This window comes from Pleurodeles waltl, chromosome 1_1 (genome assembly GCF_031143425.1).
Source record: "Pleurodeles waltl isolate 20211129_DDA chromosome 1_1, aPleWal1.hap1.20221129, whole genome shotgun sequence".
In the NCBI taxonomy this organism is placed as follows: Eukaryota; Metazoa; Chordata; class Amphibia; order Caudata; family Salamandridae; genus Pleurodeles; species Pleurodeles waltl.
Window position 1 is genome coordinate 445,168,788 of NC_090436.1, and position 23,314 is coordinate 445,192,101.

The following is a 23,314-nucleotide window of genomic DNA, read 5'->3' on the forward strand; positions in this document are numbered from 1 at the left end:
GTAGGTGTAAACAGCAAGTCTAGAGTGTGGATTTTAATATGGGTACGGCAGTTAGGTACTGGGTCAAGTAGCGGCTGAGGTAGCCTTTGACTAAAGACAAGGCTTCGGGCTCAGAGGGGAGTTGGCATTCTATTTAAATTGTTGAGGACAGTGAGGGCACTGGAGATCAGAAAGAGCAGTGATAAGCTCCAGGAAAGTGGGAGTGAAGCTGGAGCTGTTTTGATGGCTGTCTGTAGACTAATAGCATTTAAGCTAAAAATTTGGGATAGGTATTGATGGGCACGTACAGGAGCTCAGCTTCTGAGAAGGCTGGAGTCTTTAGGAGTCAAATGTCCAGATTTGTTTGGAAAAATAACGGCAAAACTGCCGCCTTCATGTGCAAGTGATCTGGTCGAAGGGTGCTATAATAAGTGGGTTTCACAAGATGGATGTCTGGGTTGGAACAGTCCTTAAGTCAAAATTCCATTAGAAAAATAGTAGCCATATGACAGAGTATATAATAATGTAGTTCCACGTTATGTGTAGCGAGTGATCTCTCAAACGCATTTTAAATTAATCATACAATTATTCTTTCCAGTATGAAGGGAAGTGCTTTACATACTCTGGGCACTGACGGTTGTAGCTGATAGATCTGCACTGGTTGGGATGTGGACATCAGTTGGAAAGTCTGAGTCATTGATAGCCTTGGTTGCTATTGAGCAAGGTTTAAGGGATAGGAGCTGTACTCTACTATAAGAAATGAAGTAGGTGCATGTTACCTGACAGTGAGTAGTGTTTTGCACCCTGTTCCTGACCAGTACATGGACAGGTGCAGATTGGCTTCCCTTTGCCTGCCTTCAACACGCCATTGACATGCCCACTGCACACCAGTTCCAAGCCTCACTAAATAAGACGCAAGAGCAGTAGGGCCTTTTGTTTCACCAATGTGCCAAGAGGTGGATGAGCCAAAAAATTAGCAAGAAGAGCCAAGCCAGAGCGGACCCAAGGGTTGGCTCTCACTGTAGGAGCCTATTTGTGTGCCCAACCTAGAACATTTTTTGCATGCAAAGGTTGTGATAAGATAATTTAAAAATTTGAATTTCTTCATCAAGGGGAGTCCTTTCACCCTGGTACATTCGATAATTTGAGAAAATATTTATTAAAAGTAAGAGTTTTTACATCTGAACTGAGAAACATTCCCGCTCCTACCATGATTAGAATCCTATTAGGGAACTAAGAGGCAAGTCAGGGGTCGTGTGTACCCTATATGTGGCCTAGATTCTCATTATAGATGGAGCAACATTATAGTCTATTAAATCAAATATAAGAGGTTTTTGTACAGTACACAAGGTTAACTCACACATTTAAAGGTGTTTCCATATGTGATATGAACAAAAAATAGGTTTGGTGAAAAATACAATTTGCCTAGGCCCACACAATTGGTCAGGTTGGGACTGATCTCACTTTTCTTGTTTCACATTGTGCAATGCAGCCACCAAATGGATGTCTCTTTCTGACATCATAGGTTAATGTTTTTTTCTTAATTCTAGGAGGATACAATTAGAATGTGTCTGACAGGCAGAATCCGCTTTTTGTGTTTTGCAGTTTTACATAATGCAAACCTTGCCCAAGTGCAGAAGAGCTCTTCTGAACAGACACAGACTACATTATACATTTTTTAAAATTAATTTTATGTAATTGAACAAGAACACCACAGTTCAGACATTTCATTCCACATCTCTTTGCACTGAACAAATTATCAATTCCCACTCTCTGTACCAATACATGCATTAAACAATGGTATTTGAGTACTCATGACATTGCAATAAGGTGCCTGGTTCGCTGTCTTCTTCCCTGTGGAAATATTCCCAACATTTGCCCTCAATGTTGATGTTCTTTTTGGAAAACCTTCTCGCTCCAATCACCATTTGCTCTCTTTTGGCACAAAAGTCTATGCCAGTCCTCCATTCCCTCAATGTGGGGACTCTTTCACAACTCCAGTGTTTAGCATTATTTGTTTTTGCTATTAGCAAGTCCATTCCACCAGGGTACTAATGACACATGGTCCACCCCATTCATTCAAATGGCCTAGCACCATTTATCTGAGATCTAAGTCCACTTTCTGTCCCCCAGCATTTGCACGTTTTCCTCCTGTACTGCATATAACTGGGCAGGCCCACATTATGTGGAAATATGTGGCCCTGGGTGTTTCACTCCTTAAGCACTGAGGGCCTCGCCTTTAGCTTACCCCCGTCTGTGAGAGTTGCTCTGGGTAATAATAACTATAGAAATGTTTTACTGGACGAGACGGAGATGTGAGGAATATCACCAGGGATTTAATAGCCATTTTGGCTTCCATTCAGTCACTGTCATCCAGCCCTCCGGGGTTACCTACGCCTAGTACGGCCACAGTCCAGAGCATGTCTTAACTGCAAATAGCAGAAACATTGTGACTTATGTAGTGTAATTCCACTGTGATTTCAGTATATAATTTAATATGATCTTGGGACCAAATATCTCTAAGATGGGAAATACCAATCAAGTCTCAAACATGAAACCCCTCCAGGCATGGACCATGCAAGAATCAATTACCTTTCCACAGTGGTCATTTCAGTCAGGGGCGTGTGCCATTTTACATGGTGGAAAGCCTCATGCCAGCTCAAAACTGTTAATCTGGAAACCAGAGCTACAGTATGTGGGAGTGGTGCTCCATATAACAACACCAACAGGTCAAGCTTTTCAAACTTGAGCATCTCTATTCCTAGCTCTGAATTGTGTCTATCATTAGACATCTACTTATTCCTTGGGATTAATTTAGAGCCCCAATAATATAATTTTACATCCACCCACCCTAGACCTGGGTCATAATGGTTCTAGTGGCATTTAGTGTAGGAGATATGTGGGTTTTTTTTCCCCAGAGGAACATGGTAATCATAGATTGGGAATTTCCTAAGAAGTTATCTGCTAGTACATATGGGTAATTTGTGTAAAATATGCAAAAACATGGGGTAAAGAGATCATCTCAAATACCACCCCTGAACCCTTAATTGAGGGGAGCAGAATGGACCACGCCTAAAATTCTGGCTTCACCTTTGTAAGCAAGGGGACTATGTTCAGATCCTAACATCTACCCTGTGCCATCGAGATCTCAATATTTAAGTATCAAAAGTGATCTCCTGCAACACTGAAGTATGTGGATGCCAAGTATGTTGGGAATTCCCCTGTAACATGGATATAGGCAAATTTACCCCAATAGACCCTAGAGCCTGACACGTCCCCTGAAATATCTCTGTATATCTGCAAAATTCAGTTATGCATGGAATGAGGATGCTCAGCTGTTGCAAAAGAAGGAGAGTGTCACCAATTCTAAGCCAGTGGTTCCATAACTTGAGCAAAGAACAGTAGGGAAATGGGAATACAGAAGAAAGAGACCCATTAATTCTGACTTGTTCTCACAAAGCAGAATTCAGGGTGTCTACAAACTGTCAAAAGCAGGAAAATAAGGGATCAAAGTTAATTTGCTTCAATACCTTAAATAAAAAAGACCAGTGTACTGTATTGAAGGCCTTTTCCTTCTCTATTAATAGTAGTCTGCTATAATTTTGGAGCTTCTTCATGCCAGAATTATTTAGAGATGTTGAGGACAATGCCTGCTGCTTCTTTTGGGATCTAAGCCATTTTCACCCTCATTAACCAGCAAGTGTATCACTTTTGGTAGTCTAACTGCAAGAACTTTGGCTAGTATTTTGTTTCAGTATTTAATAAAGAGATGGGATGTATGAGAAGCACTGCTTTGCAGGCTTGTCTGGTTTTAAAATTACAGAGATTGTAGCACCTCTAAGATCAAAGGTTATTGACCAATTCTTGTAAGCATCCTCAAACATTGTAAGCATATGGGTAGCCAACAGAGACAGATAGCACTTGAAGGGCTCTAGGGAGATTTTGTTGGGAGCAGGAGTTTTACCCGTTGGCATTGCTGAAATAGCTTGTTGTCTCTTCCTCTGTAATCAAGCTATCTAAGTCAGCACACAGTCTGACCCATTAAGTGCTGGAACTGGAAGGTCTGATATAACTGAACTTTCCAGTTTTACTACAAGGGGAGCATGACATGCATATAATTGTTGGTAATCTAACACAAATATATTTGAGATGCCCCCTGACCAGCTGACCTGCAATAATTCTAATAAATGGAAACATTCTGGTAAACTGCACGGTGCTGTCCAGCCAGTAAAGTACTTTTCCAGATTTGTCCACCATTTTGGAAATCCGGCACAATGTGCCTAATCTGGCTATATGCAATTCACAGAATAGTTTTTCCTTCAGTTCAACTTTATTCAATTCTAAACACCTAAGCGTGTTTGAGCTCGGACTTGCTACCAAATTATGTCCTTCTTAAAGCAGTGATATTATCCTCCAACTGCACTATCTTCCTTTTCTTTATACTTCCTCTTACCTTTAATGTACATCAAACCTTTGTTTTTTTTCAATGAGTATATATATATATATATATATATATATATATATATATATATATATATATATATATATCATTCTAATGCATATGATTTGTTGACAAATAGTGTTGAGTAAAATACCAATCATTTTGTGTATGTACTGAATTGGGGGGGTCTGAGATTGAGGCTGTAACTCTGGATGAGAGACGATCTGACTCCGAATACTCTATTGCTTTTGAGCATAACCCAGTTGGGGTGAAGTGAGAGGTCTCCTTTTCTAGAAAGTTTGTATTTACGTTTTGGGCTTGGGGATCTACAAGGTGAGACAACAATAAATTGGTGTAACACATCACCATGGGGGAGTATGCATATTTACATGTTTTAGAGAGGTTTTTTTATACTGGGGATGTTCTGGATGCTTTATAAATTATTTCATGCTTAATTGGGGCCACATTTCATATTCATTCTTGCTTTAAGGTGGATTTGGATTTGATTTTAATGACAATGTGCAGATGTTGTCCTTATTTTATTCATATTTTTAAGTAATTTCATAAATTTATGTTTGTTATGAGGCATGTTTGTTGTGAATTTTATACCTATATTGGGAACACTTTTATCATTCACATGTATCGAAATAGAAGGGAGCCACACGGTTTTTTACAGTTCAGACAGATGATACCTTAGTACTTACAAGCTGATTTGTTGCCTTTGTAGCAAATATAAAATAGTCCAGGACAGTACAAGAGAGGTGTTTACAACGATAGGATAGGCACAGTGTGGGCACAAAATGCAGAGGAGTGAGGTGATGGGATTGTGCAGAATTCAAATATTGGTAGAACAGGGCAGAAAGAAAGTGTGAAATACAATTTAGAGTTGGTGAAGGAACATTAGGAGTGGAAGAATGTGGAAATACTGTGAGGACAAGGCTAAAGATAGAGGATGATAGAAGGTAATGGGACTGTGGGAGGGAGCGGGGGAAAATAAGTCAAATCTCAAGATTGATTTCTTCTGTGGTGCTTATACTATAATAATTTATTACAAAAGTTTAGGCTCTTCAAGAACAGGGGATGTGATGGGGTATGAGATATCAGGGCTCAGATGAAGTTCCAATCAAGCCTTGTCTCTTTCCAGAAGTTCCTGATTTTCCGTTTGGTAAAGCTATTGCAATATTCCTTTCAAGTTCTAGAGGAGCTCTTGTTCTTGGCTGCCTGGGAGGGTGGGGTTCTGGAGTTTCTTGCCTTGTAAATAATGTAGCTGTGTTTGAAATTGGGTCTCCAGTTGGCAGAGGAATTCACCCTGTCCAAGTTGAGACCACAATCCTAGTCAGGGTAAGTCATTTACTCATAATAAATTAACCTGTGCTTACCCTCTGGTAGCTTGGCACTGCGCAGAGTGGTTTAACTTAAGAGGCAATGTGTAAAGTATTTGTGCAACACTTAAAACAGTAAAACAGAAAAAAAACATCACAAAAATGATCCACACCAGGTTATTAAAATAGGGGTGTGGTGCCGAACCTTTTGCAATGAAGGTGATGTGTCATCACCGAGTCACGCAGCCTGCGATATGAAGGCGATGCTTCGGGCCAAGGGCAATTCGTCGATTCTGAGCCATGCAGTGGGTGCTGTGATGTTCTCATCCTCAGCGACGATGCATCGGCATCAAGGAGAGATTCGGTGGTTCTGATCAGTGCAGTGATGACAATGTGTAGATTTCTGTAGAAGACAGCTGCAGAACCCATTTCTTAGGGTCCAGGACTGGATTGGTACCAATTGGCAAGGTAAGACCCACAGTTGCCAGGGTCCAGAAGCTGTAGCAGAGTTGAATGAGGTCTTTGATGTCCCTGAGACTTCAGAACAGGAGGCAAGCCAGCAAGTCCTTGGAGTCACTTTGGTTCTGAGGATGATGTGGGACCCATCCTTCTCAACCGGGCAAAGAGGGCAGCAGATCAGCACAGGAAATAAAATAGACCTTCCAGCTCAGCAGTCCAGTAGAGTAGCAGTGCTTGTAGCAGCACAGTAGTCCTTCTTCCTGGCAGAGTATCCACAGGTCCAGAAGTGTACAGATTTGGTAGGGTGAGAAGTCCAGTTCTTATAACTAGTGGTGCCTTTGAAGTTGGGGTGACTTCAAAAAGGCCCTTTGAAGTGGACACTGGTCCTCCCTTCCCAGTCCTGACTCCAGACACACTACAGGGGAGTATGCAGTTCCTTGTGTGGGGACAGACACAGCCCTATTCAGTTGTAAGTGTCAGCTCCTCCCTCTGATCCTGCCCAGGATGGCCCATCAGCCTGGTGATGGCCCATAAAGATGTGAATGGCCCATCAAGCACACCTCAGCTATCCTTTGTGTGTGACTGTTTAGAGAGAATGCATAAAGTCCCGCTTTCACCTGACCCAGACAGTATTGGAGGCAGGCAGCAGACACACAGAGGTTGAGAACATAAAAATGCCAACTTTATAAAAGTGTCACTTTTAAAATTGTAATCATAAATCCAACTTTACCATTAAGGAGGATTTATTATTCCTGGTCCATAGGTACCAAACACGACAGTACTATTCCTTCTCAATCAAGAATTACACTTAATAGATGCATTAAGGAACCCCAGGGTTATCCTGTGAGAGGGGTCGGCCTCACAGTAGTGACAACACATTTTTCACACCCAGGACATGCAAAACTAAAATGTATATGTCCTTCCTCTTACATATATCGCACCCTGTCCTATGGGCTACCTAGGGCTAGTAGTGTAATATTAGCCCCCGCAGGCCCTGTGGTGCGGGGGTGGTGGCCCAAGCTCCATGAGGCCCCCTAGCACAGTACATTGTGCATGGTTGGCGGGCCCCTGACCTGAGAGCGCCTGCCTGGGTCGGAGGGGACTCTCTTCATGTACTTTGCAAGGGGGGACCCTCAGTTTTCGTTACACCACTGATCCTAACTTAGGAGGGTCTTATGTGTGCTAAAAGGGGAGTTGAAGACTTGGCAATGTGTTTTAAATGCCAAGTCGACATAGCAGTGAAAGTGCATTTACAGGCTCTGCAGTGGCAGACCTGAGATATGTATAAAGGGCTACTTAAGTGGGTGGCACAATTGGTGCTGCAGGCCCACTAGTAGCATTTAATTTACAGGGCCTGAGTGCATGTTACACCACTTTACAAGGGACTTAAGAGGAAATTAAATATGCCATTTGTAGATACACCAATGTTACCTTGTTTTAGAGGTGTGAGCATATGCTCTTTAGTACTGGTTAGCAGTGGTAAAGTGCCCATAGTACTAAGGCCAACAAAAACAGATCAGTAAAAGTAAGGCAAGGCAGGCAAAATGTTTGGGGGAAGACCACCTTAAGGCTGTCAGGTCTTACAAGCTGGCTTGAAACTCACGCTGACGAGCAGCCTGTGCCAGTGGAGTTCAATATGGATTATTATTACTCTGCCGTGCTTCCAAAAACCTTTAATGAGGCAGACCATTCCCTCAAAATAAATAATGTGTGCTTTCAGTCTGCAGAAAAGTGTTTATGATGGTCTGTACAGAATTTTACACGTTAAAGTTGAAGGAGCTGGCCTTTCTCATAAATAAAGGAGATAATCGGTGAACACACAATTTCATGTGATACTTTACGGTGATACAAGTCGGTGCCCTTTAATCTTTGTCTACCATGTATGCATGTGTTAGGGAGGGGCGTGTATGAAGGAGGGGTCTGGAGAGGAAGGGGGCTGGGGGTGAACCTGTGGAGGGCTGGGGGTGGGGAAGACCCCTGTCAGTGACAGGGAAGGGATTCACTTTCACTGATAGTGCCTACCTCCATGGTTTTCGTGGCAGTAAGGAAGCCACAAAAACCATGGCGGTAGGCGGGGTCATAATCCCGCAGGAGGTCAAGTGACGGCCGCTGGGCTTGAGATTGATATCTCCAGCCCAGCGGCCTTTACCGCTGTGGCAGTCAGTGTGTGTCATAATATGGAGAAAAGTACCGCCAGCCTGTTGGCAGTACTTTCCTCCATATTACCGCCAACCGCCGGGGTCGTAATGACCCCTTTAATCTGTAAAAGAGAGGCGAAGAACTTGTGTGCTGGTGGTGTGTCACACATTTTAGAACGTATGTTTCGGGAATTCCTTTCGAACTGCAGACGGACCAAAGGCCACTTTTGGAGGTGTTTTCCAACATAGGGGTGGGGAAAGCAACAACTAGAATAGCCAAATGGGTGTACCGCTTACAGGAATACAATTTTTCAGTAAAATATGTACCTGGAATTAAAAATTTGAATGCAGATGTGCCCCTACCGGAGAATGAAAAAAATGAAATTGAGCATGAAGAATGGTTAGTGGCAGAGGTGAATGGATCATGTATGGGAGGAATATCTGGTGAAGAATGGAAATATGTAGTAAGTGAGGGTGAAGCTTTGAAACAATTGGTGGAAAATGTATCGAACAACACAGGACAATCAGGCAGAATCAAAAAGGGATTGCCTGAGTACAGAATGGTGTGGAATGAATTGTCACGTGTGGATGGTATTGTTAGAAGAAATAATAAACTGGTGGTGCCCATTACATTGAGACCCAGGCTTCTAGATTTATTGCATGAGGGGCATTGGGGTATGTTAGATATGAAGAAAAGAGCAAGCATGGATTTTTGGTGGCTGGGTATGGATAGAGACATAGAGAGACACGTACGTCGTTGTGTGGCATGTATGTGCAGTGATAGAATACACAAGGTTGAAGAATCTCCCATGACACCTACAAGGTTACCAGAGAAACCATGGCAAAAATTGGCATAAAGGAATTAAGGGCAAATATGCCATTGTTTTAAATGATTATTTTTCCAAATGGCCAGAGGTAGCATTTGTCAGGGAAACCAATGCTGCCAGTGTAATAAGCTTTTGCCAAGAAGTTTTTAGACGGGAAGGCTCGCCAGAATGCATAGTCACAAATAATGGTCCTCAGTTTTTAGCTTATGAGTTTAAAAAAATTCTAAAAGAAGAAGGTATACTACACCAAACAACTACATCCCAGGGAGAATGGTTTAGCCTAACGGTTCATCTGTGTGATAAAGGAATGTGTTCAGTTAGCTAATGAAAGTGGGGTCGCCTGTAACACCTTTTTTCCTACTTAAAGGCAGAATGGCATGCACGAAGGTTACTCAAGCTGGATGAAAAGGCCTGTTAAGGGAAAAGCAGACAGGGAAGAACTGGAACAAAGAGTATCAGAATATTAAAAGAAATATACCAGGAGACACAACAGTAAACTGAAGCATCAGACATGCAAGTTCATCAAGGGTGACTGGGTGAGAGTTCAATTACAGGGAGATCAAAGGGTAAGTTGTTCAAAGTGGTCTAGACCAAAGAGGTTGAGGAAGTGTTGGGTAACAGTGTGTGTTTGGAAGATGGTAAAAAATGGAATACGAGAAAAATAGCTCTGTGTAATAATCTGGAACGGAATATCTGGATGAACAAGGTGGGTGGAGAGTTTTCAGTTGGGGACACGGAGGCCGATAACATGGTTCCACTGAGATCAAAAGTAGAAAGAGAGAGAAGAACCAGACAAGCACCTAACTGGCATAAAGACTATGGCCCTCATAATGAAAACGGCGGTATTTACCGCCGTGTTCAGGCTGGCGGTCATTTACCTGACCGCCAGCCCCCCTGGGACCCTGCTGGCCGCATAAAGAACATTCCGCTGGGACGGCCGGCGGAAACATTGTTTCCGCCTGCCGGCCCAGCAGAATGCTGGACATTGCTGGCACCTCTGTGCGGCGGGTGCAGCAGCACCCGTCGCACAGATCACTGCCCGTAAATCGGGCAGTGACCTGCATGATGGGGCACTGCACAGGGGCCCTTGCACTGCCCATGCCAAGTGCATAGGCAGTGCGGTGGGCAGTGGGCCCCGGAGCACCCCTTCCGCCAGCCTTTCCCTGGCGGGGGAGCCCGTAAGGGAAAGGCTGGTGGCAGTAGGGATCATTATCCTAGGGGCAGCAGTGCTGCCCTGTCGGATAATGATTCCCTCCACCGTCAGGCTGCCTGTCGGAGGCAGCCTGGCGGTGGAGTGTGTTCATTATATTGCGGTTCAGCCCACCATGCCGGTGGCGGTCTTTTCACTCGCTGCCGGCATGGCAGGCTGAACCGCTGGGGTTCATAATGCCCCTCTATGTGATGGTATTGGCAAAGAACAAGTAAGACTAGTATGTGTAATAGGAAGACATTAGTTCCAGTAATATTGTATTTTAATAACATGTTTATGTGAATTGCATTAGCTTTAAGAACCTTCTTAGGTTTATTTATAGTATATTTATCTATATTGTATTAATGTTCACATTTCCTTGCATGTCCATTTTTTCATGTTAAGTTTAATAGCTGTTCATCAAAAAGACAATTAGAAAAAGGGGGGATGTGTTGCATATGGACAATCCATTATAGAATGTAGTTGGGTAGTATTCTGGATGGAATAATAGAGGAGAAGGCAAGCTGAGACTGAAATGACAAGACGTGTAAGGGGTCAGTAGTGTATATCTCAAATAAAGACTACAGCTTTATTTATATGTGCCATTGCAATTTAAAACTAATCAATGCTAAAGTGCTTGTGCTGACACCCTAAAGCATTGCAGAATTGACCTAGTTGGCATACTTCATTTACTTGTAAGCCCCTTGTAAGGTGGCACCACCTGTACCCAGGGCCTGGAAGTTAATTACTGCTACTGGGACTGCAGCACTGATTGTGCCACCCACTTAAGTAGCCTTTTAAAAATGTCTCAGGTCTGCCATTGTAACCTGTGCGTGCAGTTTTAAACAGGCATTTTGACCTGACAAGATACACGTCTTGCCAGACCCAAACCATCCTTTGAAATACTTATAGGTCACCCCTAGGGTAGGCCCTGGACATCCCAGAGGGCAGGGTGTGGTGTATTTATAAAGTTGGACATGTATTTTTAAGTTTTAAATGTCCTGGTAGTGAAAAACTCTTGATTTTGTTTTTCACGACTGCAAGGCCCACCTCTCTCCTAAGATATCATTGGAGTTACTTTATTACATTTAATAAGCTGTAACTTCAAAACGGGAAGAGGTAACTAGTTTGTGTTTGGTGCTTGTGAAATTGTAATGAGAAATCTTCTTTTATGGTAAAGTCGTATTTTAAATAACAATTTTGAAAATGACACTTTTAGAAAGTTGCCATTTTCCTTTCTTAGGGTTTTAGTGCCTACTACCTGTCTCTGAGTCTCATGACTGGGTATAGCTGACAGATGGGCTTTGTGTATTCCTCTTAGACATCCACACACAATAGAGGGCATCGGTGTACCTGGATAGGTCATCACTGGCAGCATAGGTGGTCAAAACTGGGGAAAGCTCTGCTTAGACTTGAATATACTGTAGGCTGCCTCCACATAAAGGGTTGCATTTCCTCTGTAGCTAGTCCAGATCCAGAGAAGGGGAGGCAGGAAACTTGTGCATTTTAAAGGGTAACTTCTAGAAGCTTCTCCCACTTCAAAGAAGGCACCTGGTATAAATAGTGGACCTCATACACCAACTCTTTAGTACACTTCTGGACCTGGGAACTCTGAAAGGAAGAAGGACTGTTGTGATGCTGAAAGGATTGCCACTCTGCTAGACTGCTGCACTGAAGACCTGCCACCCTGCTGTGCTGATCTGCTGCCTGCTGCCTTCTTGCCTGGGTGGGAGGAGCTGGGCTTGAATCTGTGGAACCCAGAACCCCAGAGAGACAACAAGGGCTAGTTGGCTGGCCTCCTGACTGGAGCCTCCAGAGACAGAAGCCTCCAACAACCTTGAACCCTGCACCTAATTCTCCCATCTGTGAGTCCTACTCTGCCAGATGGTGCCATCTTAGTGCTGAACCCTTGAAAGGCGGTCTGAAGTTGCTCTGCCAGCCCATCTGTGGATGCAGAAGAACCGACGCATCTCATCTGCTGGATGGCACAACCCCCAGAAGAACCAATGTATCTATCTCCTCTGCTGCAAAGATTCTCCCAGCACAAGGACTCTGCATCGACATCGCAGCCTGCATCAAAACCAATGATGCCTCCCAGATGTATGCTTTCTTATTGCAAATCTCTTGTTGAGGGCAGTTTTGACAACAACGCAGGTTCTCACATCTCAGCCTCATAGCTCCTCAGATCCGAAGCATTGCCTTGACTGCAATACATCCTCAATGCCGAGGTTCTCATTGCAAACCCTTGTTGATGGGATCCTAGAAGATGATGCAGGACCTCGCATCACAGCTTTGCAGCTCATCAGAACCACTGCATCGCCTCAGCAGCATGACACATCTTCAACACAGGACTTTGCAATGCTCTGCAACCAGGATATAAGATACTTTTGTTCAGTGGGCCCAACTGAGTTCCTGTAGCTGGCCTGTGCTCCATCGAGGACTGCCTAAACTTGTGACTTGTCCCCATCTAGCACAACCAAATATCCACAGTTGGAGCTTTGTGCTTTTTGGCACTATTTTCGTTTAAATCTTTAAACTTGTCTATTCCTGGGTCTACGGTTTGGATTTTTGTTGATTTAGCCTTGATATAATTTACTCAATTTTTCTAAATAGGTGTTGTATTTTTCTTGTATTGTGTTTTCACTTTATAACTTCTTGAAGTGCTGCATAAATACTTTACACATTGCTTCTAAGTTAAACCTGACAGCTCTATGCCAAGCTACTAGAGGGTTAAGCAAGGGTTAATCTGGGGTTTGCTTGTTCACCACCCTGACAAGATTTGTGGTTGCTTCTAGAATAGGGGTTCATCCCACCTCCACCAGTAACCCAATTTCTCACACAGATCTATTGTTTCATATTTCCAGCTTCTGACATCATATGCCAACAACAGCTTCATATGCCCAGATTCAGACTGGGCTGTACTTACATGCCCAGTACAGCTTTTTGTGCCCACCTCAACCACCTTATGCCGTGGTTCAGAGGACATCATAAACCAGGGTCAGGTTCAGTAGCTTTGGTTCAGCCTCAAATGGTCATGTACAACCTCATTCCATTGCATCACCTCATATGTCCATGTGCTGTGAACATGTTCTAGGAACAGCGGCATATGCCCACATTCCGCTTCACATGGACTGCATAAGCCTAATATATCCTTGCTCAGCTTCAAAAGTCATGAACATATGCTCATGTTCCTAATGACCAGGTTCAGACTCCCATACCTGTGCCGTACTACAGCGAAATCCCTTGCACACATACTCACATAGCTGCACATATTAACTCACGTACATAGATGTACATGCACAAATACACACACCTGCAGCCAGAGGGAATTGTGTCAGGGTTCAATGTCTTCTGTTCATGAAGCTGTGCTTCACTGTCTGCCAGGAGTACCTGAGACTCGGCAGCCCTAGCCAGGCCAGCATTACTGTATAGCTGAATTCTTGCAGGAGGAACAGTAGTCCATCTGCTCTGCCAAACAGCATGTTTGTTTATTCTGCTTTGCTCTGTGCTAGCCAGAACCGACAGACTCAGTCTCAATCTTGTTTTCGGGAGACTACACAGTGCAGCACTCAGGGCCAGGTTTTGGGGGGTGCGAGCAGTGCGACCGCATCGGGCACTGACCTCAGTGGGGCGCTGTGTTTAGCAATTACTTACCAAACTTGCGATTTAAAAACACCTGCTGAAAAGTTCCTTGCGCGTTTAGCCTTCAATAAACAATTAAAATGTCAAGATACCTCTTGTGATTAATGTTCCTGCTAAAGAGAGAGATCAGAGTTTTTGCCTAGTGTCAGCTTTGACTCAACATAAAGTAGAATAGAGGGTTAATATACCTGCTGCAAAAAACAGAACTATGGGGCATATTTAAGAAAAGTGGCGCTGCATACATTGCAGCGCCACTTTTCCTGCACCCCTTAGCGCCCCCTAGCGCAACCATGTGTGCGTCGTACTTAAAATAAGGCGCATCATGGCGGTAGTTAAGGGACTAGCGTCAGACTAGTCCTGCACTTTGCAGGATTAGCGTAAAAAATGTTGACACTAATCTTACAAAGCGCCCAGCGGCCCATTGTAACCAATGGAAGCCTCCTTTTATTGCCTGCTCTAAGCAGGCGTTAAAAGTGGTGGAAAAAAATGATGCATAGAAATCTGACAGATTTCTTTGCGTCATTGTTTTGGCATGCATACATTATGCCTGGCGCAGGCATAATATAGCGTAAAGGGTTATAAAGTGACGCAATGCATGCATTGCGCCGTTTTATAAATATGGCGCAGCATTTTTGGCATTCTAATGCCACATTAGTGTAAACAAATGACAATAATGTTGCATTAGAATGGCACTTAAAATATGCCCATGTGGCACTGCTTAATTTGTGCTTGTTGTTTCCGGTACTGCCATGTGTGCTTCATATTTAAAATACGGAAAAAAATGCTGCATAGAAATCTGTCAGAGTTCTTAGCGCCATTTTTTTGGCCCCTGTAACAGGGGATGCCCCCTTCGCATACATTATGCCTGCTGCAGGCATAATGTAGCGCAAAGGGTTACAAAGTGTCACAATGCATGCATTGCGCCACTTTGTGAGTATGGCGCAGCATTTTTGGCCTCCTGACGCCACGTTAGCTTAAAAAAATTACACTAATGTGGCGTTAGAATGGCAGTAGTGTCAGAATTGTTTACGCTAGTCCAGTGCTTTGCAGGATTATCGTAAAAAAACTTGATGCTAATCCTGCAAAGCACCTAGAGGGCCATTATAACCAACAGACACCTCAACGCCTGCTCTGAGCAGCCGTTAAAAGTGCCAGAAAAAAATGCCACAAAGAAATCTGTGAGATTTTGTTTGTGCCATATTTTTGGCCCTGCCCCTAACGGGGGAATGCCACCTTTGCACACATTGTGCCTGGTGCAGGCATAATGTAGCGCAAAGGGATACAAAGTGGTGCAATGCATACATTGTGCCACTTTGTAAATATGGCACGGCGTTTTTGGCCTTATAACGCCACATTAGCGTAAAAAAAATGATGTTAATGTGGCGTTAGAACGGCCCTAGGGACTCTTAACTATACCCCTATATTTTATGTGGCTAGCTGAGTGGATTAGTAAAGCTTTAAAACACATGAATGTATATAAAAGGGGAGCGATGGAGAGATGAGGGGCACATTTGCCGGAGGTAGTGAGTAAAACCGAGGAGGCGGTCATACGGTGAGGGGCACCACAATAAACTGTTGCACAGGGCGCCACCAGTCCTAAAGCCGGCCCTGGCAGCACTCCTAGAATCATAGCCATTTGAGGTTTCTGTAGGCATGTCTTTGGTGGGTACAATACAGTCAGGCTGAATAGTGCTGTTCTTTGCCCAATGGCTCGACAAAATCACTCAGCTTATTTGTGATCATGGCACCATTTGAGTTTGACTCTGTCCCTTTGTACGATAATATATCACCATGGCTTGTTCCGAAACTATTCCTCACAGTGGGAGAAATAGGATTGCGGTAATTCATGTACTCTCGATTTGGCAAGAACTGTCCCACTTACTTTAATGGATCGCCTGCTATTCTGTTTAACGTTTCTGTTACTATTGGTGTGATTTTGTGGTTTGTAAGGAAATGTAGTATTGTTGCGTAGATGCATCCCTTGGATTCTGGGTATATTGATCCTGACCACCTATCCCCAGCTGTCCGCACTGGGGGGATCTTGAAAACAATATCTCCCTAGCCTTTATTTGCTAGAATTGACAGCACTTTGAAAGTGCTAAATGATGATGATGTGCTCTGCACGCAACGTAAACTCTAATCTTTACAAGCAGTAATTCTTAATTATTTCGTCAAGAATTCATATTTTTTTTCTCACAATATGTGTTTTGTTTCCAACAGACAGGTGGTGTGCTCTCATTAATAGAGTGCACTTTAATCGAAGAACCAGATGCAAGTGAAGATGATCGTAAGTACCGTGGCTTTGTTTCTAGCAGTCTGCATTTTGATGCCGAATTATAGCGCCATTTGCATGTCCAGTTTAAACACACATATGGCCCTTTTATGAGTTTAAAACCTCTGATTCACAAAATGTGGTTTTACAGTTGTAAACAGATGTACTCACATGTAATGTTACCATCAGTATAATGCATTATTACTTGGTAGTGAATTCTATGGCGAAGATGTCCTGAGGGGTTGTGCACACCAACAAACATAGATATTGGCAGCATTTATTCAACCATTCCCACTCTGGAAATGCTTGAAGATTACTTGCTGTCGAGGTCAGTAACAAATATATTTCCAGGGTGAGAATAGACAAAGACCACTTCTGTGGCGAGAAAAAGAAAACAAAAGTGAAGTGCATCTGCACTAATGCAGACAGTTGTCCAGCTCAGTTGTACAGTGGGAACAATTGCGCGGGCAGAACTATCTTTGGATTGATGTAATCGCGAATTCCAAAAATGTTTCAGATGAACGACTGGAAACCTATAAATGGGACAAGTTTTGAGAAGTGCTCTTGGAAAGTGTTGTGATCTCTAAAAGTAAAAATATCTACACTCAAATGTGGGAGTAAACATGCAGATGTAGTTTAAGCCGTTATGTTTTTTATGTCTGAGACCTCTGTTTAAATGACCAGTATCAACTAGTCGCGCCTCATAGCGCTTAAATGGGTGGGGCGGGTGCACACGATGGGCAGGAGCGGGGGGTACATTAAATTATTATTGTTTTTAAATAAAAACGTACCTGATCCGCTGACCCACGCTGCTCTCCTTTCGAGCGTTGCTGCAGGCACAGGCTTCCTGCCCGCCCTGCGCCAATCCCGCCCTGCGCCAATCCCGCCCTTAATCCTGACGCTGCTCGCTGCAATACTCTCACCTGTCTTCTCCTTACTTCATCTGCCACTGTGTCTTGCCGCACCCCAGCCTCAGTTCATTCCCATTCAGTTTATTAAGAATGATGATCCTATTCCCTCCTGCATGTTTAACTTTCTCATAGACATAGCACGCTGTGGCGTTCTTCACAGACTCATTGATTACTGATGTATACTGTTGCTAAATCCACTAACTGGAAACTGTTAGTAGTCAAACGTCTCTCTCCATTATACATTACTGTGTTTATCAACCATGCCATTTACTGTGCTGGAATCTGTTGATGTTTTTGGAAAAAGCTTAACCTCTTAGCTGCTGGGCCTTCCCCCCCCCAGTGCTGAGGCCTTTTTTGGCTATTTGGGGTAGTTCGCGCTTAGGCCTTCATAACGTTTTCTCCACATAAACTATCCACGCCAAATTTGCGTCCTTTTTTTCCAACATCCTAGGGATTCTAAAGGTACCCAGTTTCTGGGTTCCCCTGGAGGAGACCAAGAAATTAGCCAAAATGCACATAAAAGTTTTTTTTTTTTTTTAAAAATGGGAAAAAAGGGCTGCCGAAGAAAGCTTGTGGTTTTTTCCCTGAAACTGCCATCAACAAAAGGTTTGTGGTGCTAAAATCACCATCTTCCCAGCTTTCAGGAACAAGCAGACTTGAGTCAGAAAGCCACGTTTTTCAACACAATTTTGGCATTTTACTGGGACAGACCCCATTTTTACTATTTTTGGTGCTTTCAGCCTCCTTCCAGTTAGTGACAGGAATGGGTGTGAAAGAAATACTAGATCCCGGAAAGCTAAGCATTTCTGAAAAGGAGACAACATTCTGACTTCAGCAAGGGGTCATTTGTGTAGATCCTACAAGGTTTTCCTACAGAAAATAACAGCTGAAAATATTGAAATTGAGCTGAAAAAAACAGCCATTTTTCTCAGCGTTTTACTCTGTAACTTTTTCCTGCAATGTCATATTTTTTAAAGCAATATACCGTTACGTGTGCTGGACTCTTCTGGTTGCAGGGATGTATATGGCTTGTAGGTTCATCAAGATCCCTAGGTACCCAGAGCCAATAAATGAGCTGCATCTTGCAATGGGTTTTCATTCTATACCGGGTACACAGCAATTCATTTGCTGAAATATAAAGAGTGAAAAATAGGTATCAAGAAAACCTTTGTATTTCCGAAATGGGCATAAGATAAGGTATTGAGCAGCAGTGGTTATTTGCCCATCTCTGAATTCCGGGGTGCCCATACTAGCATGTGAATTACAGGCCATTTCTCAAATAGACGTTGTCAAGTAGTACACAAGTGGAGGAGGTAAGTATGATGTTTATTGCACCACTCCAGAGAAGCGTCCCACTCCTGGATCAGCAGGGAACAACTGCCGGACCGAGAGTGGAACGTTACATACATACACATCATAACAATGAACGCGTTGCCATGAACACAAAGTGGCAACCACGCGCGCACGACATAACACATCTCCCTTTTCTTAATAACCAAAATATATAAAAATTCAAAGAAGAACAATAAAAAATAAAAATAATGAAATCTAAAGAACATTCAAAGAAAATAATGCAGATCTAATTTACATAGTCATCAAGCCATTTTGGTTTACATCTATTCCTTTTACATTTGGTAACATAATTATCATCAAGTATATTTGAAGATGAAGACTTAGTTCCGGACTCTTTGAATAACATGTTACTGTTCAAGGAATTATTCTCTTCATGTCTATGAGGCTCGAAATCTAGGTCATTTTGTTCTACTACTAAATCTTGAGCCTCATGACCCCCACTCTCCTCATTGCTATTTGACCTACTCGGTTCAATTACTGGGTCAAAGTCCAGAAAAGTCCCACGCTCACCTTGGCTATTAGTAGGATACACCCACTCATTACCTTTTAATATGGCAATGCGTCTGAAATTCCAGACTCTACCATCAGATAAACTGACCGCATTTCTTAACACTTCAATTACCCTGAAAGGTTTGGAATATTGACTTTCTCCCTTCCTGACCTTCCAAGGTTTCTTAGTTTTAACTAGCATCCCTACCTTTACACTATGGGTGTGCTTGTTACTACAATTTTGCTCAAATTTTGTTTGATAACGCTCATGGGTGTTACTTAATTTGTTTCTTACAACATCTAAGTCCATGGTAACTACAGGATCCTCAAACAACCAAGAAGGATTAACCTTAGTTCTAGCAATTCTCCCTCTCATAATCTCGAAGGGAGTACATCCAGTCATTTCATTTAACGTAATACGATACATCCACACTGTTTTAAGGATTTGTAATTCCCAGTTCTCATCCGCTATACCTTCAGATTGAATTGCCCCTTTAAGCACTCTGTTAAATCGTTCAATAAAACCATTGCCACTGGGATTGTATAAAGAGGTAGTACAATGTCTAATTCCAACTCTACTGAAATATTCCTTAGCTTTTTTTGATGTAAATTGTACTCCATTGTCTGTGATAATCCTGGAGGGAATACCTTCATCAGTAAAAATCCTGTCTAAAAATTTTAGAACGGCATCAGAGTCTACCCCATTTACAATTTCAACAACCGGCCATTTTGAAAAAACATCTATAGCTGCGATGATATATTTACTATTAATGCCAATGGGACCCATAATATCCAATGCAATGACTTCCCAAGGATTCTTGGGGTTACAAGAAAAGTACTCATTGGGTTTCAAAGTTTTTAGAGATTTGTCGGCATTGGCACATTTTACACAATCTCTAACACACCTTTCAATGAAGATATCATAACCAGGCCACCAAAAGAATCTTTTAACAGATTGTTTGGTTCTAACGATGCCTCCATGACCCTCATGGCATTGTAAAGTAATATATTTCCTAAGGTTAGTCGGTGGAATAGCTCTATCACCCCTCCATAGTATACTTTTGAAGTGAGACAATTCGTTCCTAACTTCCCAAAAATTCCTCAAATTAGGGCTCAGATCTTTCTTCTCTGGCCATCCCTCAACCATGTACTTCAAAACTTCTTGAATTATAGCATCCTTGGAATACTCCTCAATCCACGACTGTTGGTTGATAAAAGGAATATCTTCATCGTGTAACCAGGCAATATGGTAGTCATCCCACTCAGATTCAGTTTCATGTTTACCACTTAAAGGCATTCTGGAAAGGAAATCAGCTGACACATTATCCTTACCAGGAACATAAGTTACATTGTAAAGAAAATCTTGAAGTCTCATGGATAATCTGGCAATACGTGCCGAAGCCTTGGCCATCCCTTTAGTGGTGAGTAATTTAACCAAAGGTTTGTGATCACTACGAATTTCACAATGTTTGCCCCAGACAAATGCTCTAAAATGCTCCAAAGCCCACACACACGCCAATGTTTCTCTTTCTATCACAGAATATTTAACTTCTGCGTCAGTCAGAGACCTAGAAGCATAGGCAATTAAATTTTCACTGCCATCACTCTTTCTCTGAGACAATATTGCACCTAAACCTTTCGAGCTGGCATCGGTGGTAACAATGCTGGGCAAATTGGGATCAAAACCTGACAGAGGAACAGCATTAGCAATAGCTGTTTTAATGTTTCTGAATTCATAATCACACTCCTTACACCAATTAAATTTGCTACCGTTCTTGAGTAACTGTCTTATGTGGAATGTTTTGCAGGAAAAATTCATAATGTATTTGGAGTAAAACTCTGTGAGACCAAGAAAAGACTTTACATCATCTTTACAACTGGGTTCCGGCGCTAAACGTATTGCATCAATTAAATCAGGTTTGGGCCTAATTCCCTCCTCACTCAACACGTGACCCAAATACGTAACACTCCTAACAGCAAATTTGCACTTTGAAAATTTGACTGTCAAACCTCTTTCATTTAGGATACTTAATACATGATCCAACAAGTGATCATGTTCGATTTTATCTCTGCCATGGATTAGGATGTCATCTTGAAAGCAATGTACGTTGGCCATGTTACCAAATAATGAATGCATGAGTCTCTGAAAAACAGCAGCAGCAGAGGCCAAACCAAAAGGCATCCTCTTGTATTGGAAACATCCAAAAGGAGTAATGAATGCTGTATAGTTTTTTGAATCTTGGTGTAACACAATCTGATGGTAAGCGGCCGAAAGATCAATGGTGGAAAACAGTTTTGCGTCTTTAATTGTGGAAAGCATTTCTGAAATGCGTGGTAAAGGAAACTGGTCAACAAGAATGTTGTCATTAAGATGACGTAAATCAATACACAATCTAATTTTGCCATCGGAACGTCTAGCAACCACAATGGGAGAAACCCACTCAGAAGATTCAATCTTTTCTATAATGTCTGCACTCACTAAAGCATTTAATTCATTCTCAACTTCACATCTAACAGTTAAGGGTATGTTCCTTGCTTTGAAAATCTTGGGTGAAGCATTATCCTTGAGCACAATTTTGTGTACAAAATCAGTTAACTTGCCAATACTATCATTAAAGACTTTAGGGATTTTTTTTTTAAGGAAACTAGATCCAGATTCGCACACATCGACTACCATCACTGGTTCAGGATTATTGGGATCCAATATGATATCTAAACTGCCTTGATCTTGCCAACCTAAAATTGCAGGACCTCTCTTCGCAACATACAATTTTCATAAACTAGATCTATCCTTGAATTCAAACAAACAAGTGGTAAATCCCACTAAATCAATTTTCTCACCCGAAAATCCTTCAGGAGCGATATCAGGAAGGACCAGAATATCCCCTAATTTCTTTTGAAATTTATCAAACCACAACTGTTCATTAATAATAGTGTAAGGTGAGCCAGAATCTACATACATTTGAACTTCAATTCCACCAATAGTCATCATGCAAATAGGTTTCTTCCTGACTTTCACAGAATCAACATTTAGGACTGATTTGTCATTACTTCTGATGTTTAGAACAAACTTATTGTCATCATTTTTTTCCCATGGTAAAGTATCATCACACTCTTTCTCTACAAATTTGACTTCATTGAAAAGTTTCTTCCTACACACCTTAGAAAAATGTCCAACCACCCCGCATGAAGAACATTTCTGTTTTAATGCAGGACACAATTTGTTATTTGCTAAATGTGAGCTGCTGCCACAACGGAAACATTTACGGTGTTCACTAGAAGTGCCCTTAACTACTTCTGTTTTTTTGCATGTATTCTGCCCTCGAATTTTAGAATGAACTTTATTTACACTCTCATCCAACTTAGATTCTTTGAGTATGACTTTAGCACTCCTAGAAGACATTTCAGCTTTCCTGACAATGTCAAGAATTTGTTGTAAGCTAGCATCTCCATTAACCCACAACCTTTCTTGAACAGAAGAATCATTAACGTGCATAACAATTTGATCTCTGATTAATTCTTCTTGTAACTGTCCAAAATTGCAATCTAATGATAACGTTCTAAGAGCAGCAAGATAATCATCAATAGTCTCATCAATTTCTTGTTTTCTGTGGAAAAATTTGTATCTTAGAATACCAATACATACTTTAGGGGAAAAATAATGGTCAAAAACACTGATAGCACTATCAAATGCATTTTGATCCCCTTCTCCACCCCCAGCTTTAGTTGCTTGGTTGTATGCTTTTAAACCTTCTGGGCCAACACAATGCAAGAAAATCCTTTTCTTTTGTTGGGGAGGCATGTCACCTTGGATATCAATAGTATCAATGTAATTGAGAAAGAATGCTTTCCATTCTGGCCACTTCATGCAGGGAGCGCCACCTGCAGGCCAGAACGATTGTGGAGGAGGAAGAGAAAAACTCTGGGCATACATATTGCTAATGCGTGCTACGAAGGTTGATCAGATAAGTTAAGTGAAGTAGCAATGACTACAATGGCACAGCGCGTGCACGCAGCAGAGTCAAGGTGTTTCTCCGTAGTTAATCGTCCAGCTGTGACTGGTTGAACTGCTTCAGAGCGAAAGCAGTAAATGGACGTAATAAATGTGGCGTAAAAAACCAGATGATAGAGAAAAAAAATAATAATAAATCCCACAAGATTGTAGTAGCACGAAGGAAGAGTTCAATGAAAAGCACAGGACGTCCAACGACGGCATTCAGTTGACAGGTATCCACTGTTGCATCCACCGTTGCTAAATGATGTGCAACAAGGGCACAAGTCACAAGGTATCC

General features: G+C 42.2%; 1 protein-coding gene across 1 annotated transcript in view; it reads left to right on the forward strand.

The window, feature by feature from the left end:
- Nucleotides 1-23,314, forward strand: part of RASGRF2 (Ras protein specific guanine nucleotide releasing factor 2) — a 1,901,930-nt gene that overhangs the window by 908,130 nt on the left and 970,486 nt on the right. Inside the window, exon 11 of the mRNA XM_069224559.1 lies at nt 16,218-16,284. Within this exon, the coding sequence (XP_069080660.1) occupies nt 16,218-16,284 (67 nt within the window). The remainder of the gene's footprint in view (nt 1-16,217; nt 16,285-23,314) is intronic.